Genomic DNA, 14,911 nt, shown 5'->3' with positions numbered 1-14,911 from the left:
TAGTTCTGCAGTGTGTACTGTAGCCAATATATACAGTATCAGGATATATCCAAAGCAAAGCATCTCAGCATAAAAGATACCAAGTCAGTGATTCTGAAATGCATGAGATCAGTTCTTGCTACTTACAGATGACCCAGGAGATTGTGCTTTGGATTCAGTTGATTTTACAATGGGAGATGAAAAGGTGAACTCAGGATTGCTTGGTGAGTTGGTGGCCTTTGCCTAAGAAGGAAAGATCAGTATTTTAGCTCAGACTTTAACAGATTTCAACCAATATTCTCAGTAAATTTCCCAGGTAGTTCACTTTTAAAAACGGGAGGAAAAAAAATAAAATAAAAACTCCAGACAGTAGCGGTATGCAGCCACCCACCCTTCTTTCCTAGTAGTCATAGAAGCCTGCCTTGCTTCCCTATGAGTCAAAGCCGGACTCCTCACGTTATCAGAGAGCCGCTTTCTCGTCTGGGTCAGATGGAGCTTGATCCTCCTCGTTACATCATCAAGTTCCATACATTCAGCACCAGGTAGTAGCAATGTATGTAGTGTATTTTGCCAAGACAGGAGAAAAATCACTGCGGTGGGGGCTGCCAAGAGATGCAGACAAATAGGAGACTTATATAGTTAAAAAAAAAAAAAAAAAAGCTTTGGAACACACCACACTATTTTGCGTTTCGGGGGCTGGCTGACACATAGAATATCTGGAAGGAGGTCAGCTGCTTTGCTAAATCTCCAATTTGTCCACGTGTCCTTGCAGTGCCACTGAAGTGATTGGGACTGAGGTACAATACCAGACACTGTCCATATATTAGAGTGGAGTATAGGATTTTAGTACAGAAATGAATCAGTTTTCTTTCACATATAGCTTGAGTTGAAGTTTTTATTTGCTTCTTAAATGAAATAAACTTACTGTGCTGAAAACAGGTTTACCAACAGCAGCAGGAGGTGGTGTAGTTTTAGTCTGGAAACCAAAGGAAATTTTTGGGAGCGCTGTCGTGCTTATTGGTAAAGAGATCTCTGGCAAATCCGGAGCCTCCACCTCCTAAAGGGAATAAATGATCATCAATGTACCGATGCCTTCTAAATGAGATAAGATAATACAAAACTAAAAGTGCATATAAATAATATTTACGCCATGTTATTTAAAAGCAGGAAAAAAAAAAGCCACACGATACCTCATCTGGTGACTTTGTTGTATAATGAGAACCTTTCTCCCTCATCATTTTGCCTCCACATCTTCCTGAAGGAAAGCCATTAGATGCAGGAGTACTGAACTTGGGGTAAGAAAAGCTGTAGAATAGAAAGGGGAGTTTTACAAGCTCTACATACAAGGTAACATTAAAAAATGAAATCTAGTAATGGATATATTAAGGGTAACGGTGTCCTATTATTGACTAGAAGTTTACCATCTTTTCTTTGATGATGTTATAACAAATTCCATAACACGTCTAAAAAGCACACGCATAAGCATCGTATTTCAACAGAAACTCATTGAATTAATTACATTGGCTAAATTATGATTTTTTTTACCAACCTCTCTGTGTGTCGTGGTGCATCAGGCGCATGACTTTTTGGGGCTTCCTGTAACGAAAAAATATTTAACGGACTTACAAACATATCCGAGCGGGTTCAATAAGTAACACTTACAATAAGGATTTTAAAAGCAACACCTACGATGCGAGCTCTTATAGAAACCAGCCAGAGCTAGACTACGACTAACTGCAAAATGTTAGCAAGGGACTTGTCATGAACTGCAGGATACAAATGCCAGCTGCACTATTCTGTCAAAAAGACAGCAGGGTAAACAAAGAATAACTGAACGAGCACCACAAAGACAGTGGAGGGGGGTACTTTCTAGGACAAAAGATTTTTCTTTTAGTCTTTACCCCATGTAAATTGTTTTTCCTTATAGTAAAGACAAACATTTTAAAATATACTCTTACAGAAGGAAAAAAGGGCAACTGTACTTTAGAAAGAACATTTATCTTAGTTCTTCTGTTGTGCTCGGATTATATTGGTAAAACCGATAACATGAAACTAAATATTCTACATTTTGTGTAGTGTTTTTTTTTTTGTTCACACCAAACAAGCATTTTATATATCCAGAGTGTATGGGGATCCCGGGATCAATGTTAGCCGATTCACGGCGGTCGCAATCCCCTTTGAAACCAATACATAGTTGGCTGTGATTGTGGGCGGCCCTCTACATTGAGGTTAATGGCAGTTACTGAAAGTACAGAGTTCTGCTTTTTGGGCTTTTTCGTAACTCCCATAGACGTCAATGTAGAAGTGCTTTGCGCATGTGGGTCACCTCTCTATTGAATCCTAAGGAGCTTGCTAGATGAAAACCTATTCAAAAAAAGATTTCAGTAACATTTTTGAGGTTCTATAGGTCTAAATAAGGAGTCAATGTTACAAAAAATTAAAATAAAAGCATTTTCAAACATTTCCAGGATAGGAGAGAAGAAAAAAAAAGTCACAAGAACAAGGTGACAAGAAAAAAAAAAGTAAAAACATTTGTATGTCCAAAAAATCCTCACTACTTTTTAATGCAGGACCACAACTTGCTAAGACGACCAGACCTCCAGCAAACCCGAGTACTAGTGGTACATAATGGTTAACTACGGAACACTCACTTTGTGCTTGTCACTTCCTTGTATTCTGCGAGTGCCCGCATTTGCTATAGATGATGGCGTGAGCGAAGGTTTGATGTACAAGGACGCATTTGTAGAGACAGAAACAGATCTTGGTGTCACGAGTTTCTTGACTGGAGGGTAAGAGGCTTCCACCTAAGATGTGCGAAGACCATTTATTAGCCAGAGATCATCAACACACTTTGCCCTCCACTCAAATCTTAAAACGGATGGAAAATTTATAACAGACTAAACCTGTAATTTATAGGCAGACACATTCGGCATCAGTCAAGCATTCACAAAGCGTATTGCCTTTCAAATCCCAACACTCATGAATGGACAATTTTTCTCAGCAACAGCTGCAAGTCCAAGCTAGAACTTAAGTGCCATGCAAAACATCCACATGTGTTACACAGAACAAAACAACCCTGTACTGCAACAAATATGGCCTTGTAGACGGCTTAGAATACAAAATGAAGGTTTCCACGTGGCTGATAAGAGAAGTGTCTACACAATATTGTAGTAAAAAAAATAAAAATAAAAATGTTAAAACCATGAAACATTTGAGGGATCAATTTAGACATAAAACGAACATTTATTTGTAGGTCATCATCAATGCTGCAACGATAGACTCCAGAAGCAAGTAGTAGGATTCCTGCCAAGTTATTGTCCATCTTTCTTCTACTTGATCCTAGACTGCACCTAGCCTCACCCGTGACTTGTAAAAGATGGATTTTTATAATTACCGAAGATATTTCAATTTAAGATTATAAACCGGTCAATTTGCACCCTAATCCGACAATCTGAGCGATTTTTTCCCACCATTTGGACATTAATGTTTACAGGGGCACATACTGCAGGGTATCAGCGATAATCGGATTATTCCAGAGGGAAATTCCAATAGTTGAAAATGTCATTGCCTTATCAACATTACATTGTGTCATATGAGAACTAGTTAAAACATTGAGATCATAGTGATCAATCAATAACAAGGAGTTTAAAGCAAATATTCAGTCTCTTCCAGCCAGTGAACAATTTATGTATCCGATCATTTTACCAATATCCAAAGAGATCATGGTTAAAAGTTTTATCATCATTACATGTATAGGCATCTTTAATGCATGTACTATCCACCTAAATGTAGATTTTTCAATGAAGAAAATAAAAAAAATCTTGTTGTATGTTTTGTGTAATTCATGTGTACACCTGGTAAGACAAAAATCTTAGACAAACCCACAACTGTGCACAAATATGGAGAATTACATTTTTGCCTGGAGATGAGCTTAAACGTTTAAGCATTTTTATCACAAAACAATCACGATTATGTCACATTAAAAAAGACTTATCACCAGGGTATGGCAGTTTGGATCATTTTTATCCCTAGAACGGGACAATTTTAGTCCCAGCCACCAATGGGGAGCAGGAAAGCATTGAAGCACAATGCAAGTCCTCAGTATTACAGGACCACAGATCAGCAAGCTTTTAGTGGGATTAGGCACATCATTTTCGGTTTACACCCAGAGATTAATACTAATAATAATACGAACAATAATACTAATAATCGCCTTAAAACATCCTTCGGTCTTACCTTTTTCCTTTTAAATGAACTATCTGCAACATCAACAAAACTTTTTTCCGGTGTCTGCACAGAAAACAAATATTTCAAGTTATTATTCTAGGATTGCATTCGAAGTAGTACCTTTGACAATACACCATTGCACAACTACAAAGTAACACTTAAAAGGGAATCTGTTTTGAGACCTCATAACTGCTGACCGAGCGATATAGGGGAGGGGGAATGCATTTTAAACTTACCTTTTGACTCAGTCATGCAAGATGCATGACCGAGAAATCCATGTCCAAAGCACCGGCACAACGGTCACAAGTGTCACTAAGGAGGAACTTGAGGATGTGCAAGTGCTCCTTGGCTTTTCTCATTGTACGCTGAGAGTCCCACCGCTCTGCTTTGAGCGACTGTTTTAGAAGTCTCCTGATTGGCCGCTAGAGCCGTCATTTAGAGCAGAGAGTGGCACTTGCGACCGCCGTGCAGGGGAAATTAAAGCATTGTTTTCTCGGGACAAAACAAAGGTAACGGTGCAGTGCCCTCCCTCTATTCTTAGAATTGCTGACAAATTCCCTTGAAAATGTGGTTTCCAGTGTTTTGGTTTTTTTCTTATATAAAAACACTGCCAGATATGGATTCCAATAAATGACTTATTCACGATTCCCACACTGGCAGATGTGTTGCCCAGTCAGGGATTTAAAAGACATGTAAACCATTATTTTAGAGCCTGGAAAATCCCTTTAATTCCCCCAAAGAGTAGATTACTAGAAATGGCATTCCAACTGGTAATATTCAAATGACAACTCTATACTAGATACACAGGTCTAAGAAGATCACAAGCACTTTAGTTCAGTGGTCCCCAACCTTTTTTGCACCAAGGAACAGTTTGATGCAAGAACATTTTTCCAGGAACCGGCGGGGTGGGTGTCTGGGGGTTAGTCAGTTCACACAGTGCATAAATACGGAGTATACCTGTATTAGAATACCTGTATTATGCTGCAGAACATCCGCAGTATAATACAGTAGCAGCAAAGTGGATGAGAAAAAAAAAAAAAGTCTAATCCACACTTCATAAATACGGAGCAAAAAAATCCTCAGAAATTGACCTGCGGTGCAGAATTTTATTCCGCAGCAAGTCAATTGTATTTGTGTAAACGCTGCTCATTTGTTGCGGTTGTTGGGAGGTAAAATCCACAACAAATCGCAGGAGGGGTGTAGCTAAAGGCTCACAGGCCCTGGTGCAAGAACTCAGCTTGGGGCCCCCCTACCAAATACCACCAGACCCATGCCCACGCCTATGCCCAGCCACCTGGCCCAACAGTCCCCATGGATGCCCCTACAGTATAATGCCCCCCATAGCTTCCCCCACAGTATAAGGCTCCCCCATACAGTAAAATGCTCCCATAGCTGCTACCATATCAGCCCCCCCTCCCATTCCCAGTATAATGCCCCCATATGTGCCTAATAAAAAATAATAACATAACTAATCCCCGTTCCCACGAGTGGTGGAGGACCAGTCTCCTCCGGTCTGTGCTATAAGTGACTAAGGATGCAAGGAACAGAGAATCGGAGCAGCACTGATTTTACGCCAGCTAGGCCGGTGCTAAGCTTCAGACCAAGGAGTAACCTCTCTTTATACGATAGACTTCAATAGAGAGAAAGCGAAGCCGCATTCAAAATCAAATGGGTTTATTCATCCAACATCCAATACGACGTTTCACCTTCTCTATGAGGGATTGAAAATGTCTTAATAGAGAAGATGAAACGTCGTATTGGATGTTGGATGAATAGACCCATTTGATTTTGAGTGCTGCTTCGCTTTCTCTCTATTGAGAACGAAGGATGCAGATGCAGTTTGAACTGGGACCAGCGGCGGTCACATGGGATGGAACATCATCCCAGGAGGCCGGCCTGGATGACGTTAGAGGGCTGGCCTCGTGGGATGACGTTTCATCCCATGTGACCGCCGCTGCAGCCAATCACAGGGAGCCAATCATCCCAGGAGGCCTGCTCAGCAGTTTTCCGCAGCAGACATTGCGGGCGAAAAACTGCACCAGTTTGGTGCGTTTTTTTCGGCTGAAACTCCCTGAGGCCACCGGGGCGGATACCAGATCCCACAACCCGGTACCAAATGATCCGTGGCCCGGTGGTTGGGGATCACTGCTTTAGTAGATGAGAAGTCCCCTCACACCACAATTACCTAAAAGCTATTCACTAAATTCCACAAAACATCCATTAAAAAAAACAAAAACAGCGGATAGTGATATGCACATGATCAGTGAGTTATTCTCATGAATGTTCAAGAGCAAAAAAAAAGTCCAGAGAAATGCAGATTCTGTGGACCTGCGGTCAACTAACACAAGAGCCAGGCAAGCAGGTCAATTCCTACTTATGCAGAAAGGGGCTCGCTGTTGCACGCTGGATAAAAATGTTGTGCCCAGAGGAACTCCTTAATGTGAGTAAAACTAAACACCTTTACTTTTAATAGAATAAAAACATTCTCCAGCACTTCTTTTGGCTAAAATCAGTCCTTCATTCAGTATAAAGCAACCAATGAGTGAACTTTTTCTTATGCGTTTTGAGCCAAACTCAGGCCCTTTGGTATGACTATGAGCTTCTATATTCAGTTCAAAACTTCTAAGAGAAAATCATTTGTGACATTTGCCGGGTGCCTTGTACTAAACCAAGTGTTCGATACCTTTTTCTTCTATAATACCAGTGTATCACTGCATACCAAAAGTTCTACGGACTACGCTCTGACCATATTTGTTTTACTGTATCCAATACCATTACAGGCATGTGAACCTCTTACCGACCTGAGTGTTTTGGTCCTAAATGACCAGACTTCAATACACTGATCAGCGAGAATATTAAAAACACCAATAGGAGAAGTAAATAAGAGTATTTTCTTGAAGCACTCACAGTAAAAATCCTTTACTCATCCAGTCCATTGTGGGATATAGTCTGTGGGTATATATTGTTGCCACTAGGCGTGACACGAATATTTAAAAAAAAAAGTGTTGGCCCCTCCAACAAGCACTAATTCAGTTTGTATAGTAGCAGAAGGAGAATCAGAACACAAGGTAAAGAAAGAGCAATATCAGAACCAGATAAGAAGCCAAATGTAACGAACCACATCAACTGTGGAAACAAATGTGTGGGAGCTGTGTCCCGTCCCCCCAATTGCCTGGACGAGAAAAATATTTTACAGTGAGCACTCAGTCCCCAGGCATCGGAAGAGAAGAATAAAAAAAAATTGATGTCTGCAAGACCCTGTAGAACTTTGTAAACGTGTGCAGAGAAGATCAGGTAGCCACATTGCACACCTGAAAAGCAGAAGCCTGATGGCACACAACCCAGGGAGCACCAACCGGCATTGGGACATAATCTGCAACAGGGGTTCCCTCCCCTTGACCAGGTAGATCTTGCGAATGGTCAACTGAATTAATTTCATCAAGTGATAGTAGCCTTATAGGTCGCCAAGCCCTTCCTCGACCAGAAACCAGTAGTCCCGTCTGCAGACAAAAGTAGTTAGTGAAAGCAAGACCCTCAAGGCGCGGAACATACATATTGTGAAGAGAGCATTCCTTAGGATGCACTGGAGATGGGCAAAAGGATGAAAAAACAATATTCTTGTTAAAAGGTGTAAGGACTATACCACCTTGGGCAAAAAAAAGAGGGCACAGTACGCAACCCTGCCATATCCCAATAGAGTGTTAAATACGGTGAACGTCAGGACACAGAAGTCCGTTAAGAAACCCTCCGGATAGAGGTCCCCACCACAAACAACACCACCTTCCAGATTAGGAGATTTCTCGCAGAGATTAATACTCAGACTACTGCAGTGTGGTGAGAACCAAGGTCCGATCGCAGGTAGGAATTGAGGACCAAAAGGGGGGGGGGGTGCGTGGATAACCCCCTTGCAGGGAAAAAAAAAAGTCTGATCAGATTTACACGCATGCACTCTGTTGGGGTATGGACAATGCAGACACCTGCAAGTTAAGAAATGAGGACAAGAGCACAATCCAACATTTTCCTGGAGGAACAGAATCCTGGATAAAGAGAAAAGAGAAAAAAAAAAAAAAAGACTCAGATCCTTGAACCAGCATAAATACAGCTTCAATGCTAGCCAAAGAAGGAAGAAATCAATCAGGTTGAACTGGTCCCATGGAGACCAGAGCGTCTACCACGCATGCTCCGGGATCCCAAGGCCAAGATATGAATTAGGGAACTTTCCGGGTGAACCTGGACATGGGGCAAATCTGGTCGATCACCTCATGTTAAAGAGACTACTCCCCTGCATCAACCTGTTCGCAACTGAGGAACACCGCAACTAAAACAGTCGATGGCTGGGATGTGCACAGCCAAGAGAGCAGAAAGATGAATCTCCGCCCACTCCAGAATATCATGGCATCTGCCATGGCCGATTAAGTCTGCGTCTGTCTCTGGTGATTCAAATAGGGTACTGTCATGACATTATCCACCTGGACTTGGCAGCACGATAGAAGAGTCGCCCAATGAAAGAGAAAAAGGACGATCACTCAATTCCAGGAAGTTGATGGAAATCTGTTCCACCGGGAGAGAATCACCTTATGAAGCAGACAAGTGTGAAAATGAGCAGAATGAATGGCCTCGATTGAAGCAACCAAAGTGCCCAGGGCCCTCATGCAAAAGAGTAGAGAGGTGGGAGCCCCCTCTGCAGAGTCCATACAAACTGCTGTAGGACAGACAAAGAATCATCCGAGACGATTGAGTATCGAACATCATTCCCAAGAGGGAAATCCGCCGACAAGGAGTCAGGCAGCACTTGGGAGTGGTTGATAATCCAACCAGGCCAGGGTATCCAGAGGGATCGGTAGATTGGCAAAGTTGTCCTACCTGAAAAGAGGATTTGATCAATATGTTGTCAAGGTAGGAGACAACTGAACCCGCCCCCCAGGAGCACCAGTACAACTGAGGGGATTTTGGTGAAAACCTGTGGAGCCATCGACAGGCCAAATGGGAGGTCCACAAACTGAAAATGGTGAGGGAGTACAGTAAAGCGCAGATGGAACAGGCAAACAGGGACATGAAGTTACATGGAGTCTTGTATCCAGGGAGTCTACGCACAGATATTTTGTGGCATTAGACAGCTGATGAGAGGTCCAGTAATTCTTCAGTGGTGCCCCAGAGAGAATACCGTAACAGAATTAGCAAACCCATTCAGTGGAGGCTCTGCTGAATCAAGCAATAGCAAAAGTCAGATTTAAGGCCGAGCCAGTAGCTTTAAAGAAGGACCTAGAGAAGGGCTCTGAGCGACAGTCCAAAGGATCGAGGAACAAGGCAGTGTCTACAATGGGAAAAGTAGAAGTCTTAGGCAGGTGCCAGACAGGAGGGTCCAACTCTGGCAATTATTTGGAGGATCTATGCATACTAACCCCCATTAAAGTCCAATCAGCTTCCCTCCCAAAGGCATAAGGCCAGAAGGGACAACCCATCTCTGTGTGCAATCAGTAGGTAAGGTGGGACACGGGTAAGGAGCAAGAAGGGTGACCCTTAGGCTGGTGAGGGACAGAGGAGCTTGCACTCTTGTCTTTTTGGCAGAGGGACAATAACGGAGTGAGGTCGCAACTGAGCAGTCGCCAGAAAAAGGGGGAAACCGGGACAGCATCTCTTCAGTTTCCAAACTAGGAGAGAAAAAATAAATTGACACAAAAAAAAAAAAGGAAGAGTGAAGATGGTCTACTGAATCCGCAGGAGTGCCTGCTTTCTATGGTCACCAAATTAAAAGGTGTTATCCGGGGACCAAAAAATATTGATGCAATTTTATGTAAAAAAAGTAACTTACTAATATACTTTAACTTAAAATTCAGTACTAAAACGTGCAGTTCAAACCCAGTGAATTGTTCCCGGAAGTCCTGTAGCTTTTCTAATATTGATGACGCGCCGACACGGCCTCACATATGGACAGCGACGTCAGCAGCAGTACTGGAGTCCACGAGCAGAGAATCAATTGATGCTCTGCTCGGGAACTCCAGCGATAGGAAACCCCTGAAGTCACTGACCAAAAGTCAGGAGCAGTGCTGGAGTCCCGGGCAGAATGCTAGCTGATGCTCTGCTTGGGGACTCCAGAAATAGGCAATGTGACAGCCCCTTGCGGTTATTCCATTGAGAACACGCAGACATGAACAGCACAAGAAGCAAGCCCTCAGTCACGTGGGGCTGTCGGCACGTCATCATTATTAGAAAAGCTACAGGACTTCTGGGAACAATTCACCGGGTTTGAACTGCACCATTTAGCACCGAATTTTAAATTCAAGTACATTAGTAAGATACTTCTTTTTACATAAAATGCATAAGTAATGCGGCCACGGCACTGGCTGGAACACTCATGACCTCCCATGAGAGCCTTACCAACCTCTTATATAGGTTTAAATCTTCGTGTCGGGCACCATTACCGTTAAAAACTATTGCGAATGCCTGGAAGAAGGCACAGTACTTACTAAAAGATACTGCAGATTCTTCTGTTTCCCCTAGGACTCCGCTATGGCACAATCCATGGTTGCCTCACCTGATGTCCCTACCGGGAGCGATGATGTGGGCGGGGGTAGAGGTTCGATTTTTAGGCCAAATATACTCTGTGGACAGTGGGTTTGTTTCCTTTTCTGAGCTAGAGGAGAGGTATGGGGTCTCGAGGACGGCTTTTTATCATGATCTCCAGTTGAGACATGCCTGCTCGGCTCAGTTTGGATCTGTCGCGCAAGCTTTGGGGTTTTCCGGATTGGAGGACCTGCTCGGCACCCCAGACCTTCCTAAGACCCTTATTCAGACGTATGCCCTGTTGCTGTCCTCTGTAAAACGTCCCTTTGATAAGGCGTATCTGGGGTGGAAGAGAGATATCCCTGATTTGTCGGAGGAGTGGAGGGAGGTGGAGCTTTCCTTCTTTGACTCAGTAGTTAGTGCTCGAGATTTTTTAATACAATCGCGGTTTCTACACAGAATTTACTATACTCCGGTTAGACTTCAGAGAATTGGGGCCTCTGGGTAGGACAGCTGTTTTAGGTGTCAGTCGGATGTTGGCACGTACCTCCACTGTGTATGGTCCTGTCCTAGGATTTCACTATTCTGGTCAAGGGTTGTAGAGTTTCTGCATGATAACCGAGTTTCCCCGGGTTCTCTCTCCTCAGGTGTGCCTCTTGGGCATTATGAATGAGATAGTACAAGGCTATTATGACAAAATATTTTTCCGATTTGTTTTGTTCTGTGCGCGGAAGGTTATAATTATGGAATGGAAGGCCACGGTGTGTCCTAGTATAGAACATTGGTTGCAATTGGTAAATAAGTATATACCATTATATTAGAAGTTATACATTAGCAGAGGGTGTCATGACAAATTCGGGAAGATATGGGCTAGATGGATGGAGATTTCGGACACTGCTGTCTGATCGACAGGTGTGAATGAAGTGTGAATGGTTGTCTGTCTTGTCTTTTTTGGCAATACTGATGGTCAAATGGTGATCCTGCTTTCTTTGCAATACACTTATATGCACCTGTGAGCCGTTAAGTTTTCATGCCGGCTTTTGCATTGTAACTGTATCTTTCTCTGATTGTTATTGCCGACTAGTGTGGTTGGTCAGTATGCTATGTATGTTTTTGTGTGCAATTTTGCACTTTTGTACATTGTATTTTGAGAAAAAGTTAATAAAGAAAACCTTTTAAAAAAAAGAAAAATATCAAATGCAATTTTTGGTCCCCGGATAGCCACTTTAAGACTGAATCAGTTCGGCACCTGCAGGGGGCGAATTTCCCGTAGGAGACTACGTGTCCCCAAAATGAGATGAAGGAAAAAACAATTATCTTGCTAAAATGGCACCTTTCAAGGGGTAAGGTATTTTAGGCAGCAAGTGAACAGTTCTTGAAGTTTGTGTGTTAAACACAGGAAAAATGGGCAAGCGTAAGACTGAGCAACTATGACAAGCGCCAAATTGTAATGGCTATATGACTGGGTCACAGCATCTCCAAAACAGGTTTTGTTCCCAGGATGGAGTGGTTAGTACCTCCCAAAAGTGGTCCAAGAAAGGACAACTCGTGAACGGGTGACAGGGTAATATGTGCCCAAGGTTCATTAATGCTGTAGAGCGAAAGCTAGCCAGCCTGTCTGGTGCACTGACACAAAAAAGCTAGAGTACCACAAAAACTGCTGAAAAAGTCAATGATGGCAATGACAGAAAGGTGTGAGAAGACAGTGCATCGCAGCTTGCTTAGCCACAGACCAGTCAGAGTGCCCATGCGGACCCCTGTCCACCATTGGGAGCACCTACAATGGGCACATGAGCATCAGAACTGGACCATGGAAGAAGGTGGCCTTGTCTCATGAATCCGGTTTTATTTTTAAATCATGTGGACTGCCAGGTGTGTGCGTCACTTACCTGGGGAAAAGTAGGCACCAGGTTGCTTTATGGGTAGAAGGCAAGGCGGCAAAGATAGGTTGATGCTCTGTACAATGTCCTGCAGTGAAATCTTGGGTCCTGGCATTTATGATGACGTTACTTTGACACGTACCACCTACCTAAAAATTGTTGCAGACCAAGAACACCTCTTTATGCCAACGATATTACCTAATGGCAGTGGCCTCTTTCAGCAGGATAATGCGCCCTGCCACGCAACAGAAATAGCTCAGGAATGGTTTAAGTAAAAATGATAAAACGTTCAAGGTGTTTACTTGGCCTCCAAATTTCCAAGTTCTCAGTCCGATCGAGCATCTGTGGGATGTGCTGGTAAAACAAGTCCCATCCGGGGAACTTACAGAACCTTGCAACTTACAGGACTAGAAGTCTTGGTGCTAGATACCACAGGAATACTTCAGAGGTCTTGTGGACTCCATGCCGCAGCAGGTCATGGCCGTTTTGGTGGCATGAGGGGGCCAACACAATATTAGGCAGGTAGTTTTAATGTTATGGCTGATCAGTGCATATATTTTTTTATTTATAGTTTGATATTTTTATAAATATGTCAAAAAAAAAAGTAATCCCTGGGGGAACACATTTTTCATCAATTATAATTTTTGTTATGTCGTTTTGTTTCATTAGACGCCCAAGTTACAGGGGAAGTTTAATGGCACGTGATAGTCGGGTCCAAGAGGCAGCAGAATTACTGCTGCACCGAGCATACGATGAAAGTAGACAGAAGCAGTTCTAAACCGTCTTCGATCCCTGGCCTTATCTAAAAGTCAGCCACCCGACCGGCTTCTGCCAGATTGCAGGAGCCCTAAACCCGCAATAAACATTAGCAATGGCATGGGTTTAACGCCCAGGTCCATGACAAGGGTAAGGTTATGACATTTTTTTTGTGGACTTATTTATCAAGGCAGCAGTTAACTGAGCAGCGGAAGTCTATATCAGACATTTTTCCTGTCAATAACACAAACTACTCACCAATGATGTCGGAGAGGAGATTGATGGTATTCTCCTGGCATCCTGGAATCAAACAAAAAGGAAACCACGTGAGGATACAAAATAAAAGCTTACAACTGAGATTTCTACACAACTCACCAAGTATTAAAGCATGTACAGGTAGAGCGGAGACATGGCATTTCAGCATCAGGCAATGTGTCATTATGTGCATATTAACACTCAGTAACACATTCTTTCATGTAATAACGTACTACTGTGGTAATAAAGCAAAAGTACACTTTAAAAGTTTCATTTCAGAAAGTAAGGAGCCCTGAAGACACCTTCAAGTGTCCCTATACTTCAAGACTATTGGTAAAATCTTCATGTCTATATTGCAGTTGTAGAAATAAATAATGCGTTTTGTGGTTACACTATGTAAGGAAGTACATGCAATTAGCATTATTAGCAGCAATAGTAGTCGCCAATTTACCGCCAAAGGGCTTGACATCTTCTCCAAAGATTGTAGAATTCTCCGTGCAGTGGAGCTTGTAACGCCATAAGACTGATTATTTGCTGGCTTAGGTTTCACTTGTCTTCTTATGGGTGGCTAAAAAATAAATAAATAATAAAAATAAATTTGTAATTACGCAACAATATTTAGGTCAGGACAAATCCCATGAAAAGGTAGCAAACGTGAGCTGAATTTACCAGTGATTAGCAGGCGGGCAGGAGTTAGGGTAACCCGAAAATTGCTATAACATTGTGATCAAACAGACCGGGACCACAAAACCATCAGAATGAGTGTCAGGCATTTCAAAAGGCGAGTAATTTAACCCATTTACGGCTTACTTTATATATAAAAAAACCAAAACAAAAGTGGACTAAACCAAAATGACAATCTAAGATTTCAGCATCGCGCACTTCTTATAAATCATATTGGTGTCAACCCACAAATCAGGCAGAGAGACTTGCTACAAGCATAAAGTTGACAAGCAGACAACAGGTGCTTCTCAAAACATGCACATCAAGCCAAACCAAGAGAAGGCAAAGAACAGCAGCTGGGAAGAAATCTACTACGACATTTCACATTGAGGAATAAAAAATGAAGTGTAACCCTTTGGAGACGCAGCCATTTTTCAGATTTTTTTTTCTCTCCGCCTTCCAAAGGTCTTATCTTTATTTTTTGGGTTGACAGCCATAATCAAGCTGTAATTTTCACGCCATTATTTAATGTGCCATATAATGTAGCGGGAAACATAAAAAAAAATGTATGGGGTGGAATAGGAAAAACAGTGATTCCACTTGTTTTTTGGGTTTTGTATTTACGACATACGGTTCTAAAAACGGCA

General features: G+C 42.4%; 1 protein-coding gene across 1 annotated transcript in view; it reads right to left on the bottom strand.

The window, feature by feature from the left end:
- NUP153 (nucleoporin 153) overlaps positions 1 to 14,911 on the bottom strand; it is an 80,281-nt gene that overhangs the window by 40,521 nt on the left and 24,849 nt on the right. Inside the window, exons 6-13 of the mRNA XM_075826602.1 lie at positions 14,053 to 14,169; positions 13,605 to 13,646; positions 4,216 to 4,269; positions 2,631 to 2,783; positions 1,529 to 1,575; positions 1,170 to 1,284; positions 905 to 1,036; positions 127 to 222 (exon numbers count right to left, since the gene is read on the bottom strand). Of these exons, the coding sequence (XP_075682717.1) occupies positions 127 to 222; positions 905 to 1,036; positions 1,170 to 1,284; positions 1,529 to 1,575; positions 2,631 to 2,783; positions 4,216 to 4,269; positions 13,605 to 13,646; positions 14,053 to 14,169 (756 nt within the window). The remainder of the gene's footprint in view (positions 1 to 126; positions 223 to 904; positions 1,037 to 1,169; positions 1,285 to 1,528; positions 1,576 to 2,630; positions 2,784 to 4,215; positions 4,270 to 13,604; positions 13,647 to 14,052; positions 14,170 to 14,911) is intronic.

Source organism: Rhinoderma darwinii, chromosome 5 (genome assembly GCF_050947455.1).
Source record: "Rhinoderma darwinii isolate aRhiDar2 chromosome 5, aRhiDar2.hap1, whole genome shotgun sequence".
Taxonomy (NCBI): Eukaryota; Metazoa; Chordata; class Amphibia; order Anura; family Rhinodermatidae; genus Rhinoderma; species Rhinoderma darwinii.
This window is presented reverse-complemented; position numbering and strand designations above follow the sequence as displayed.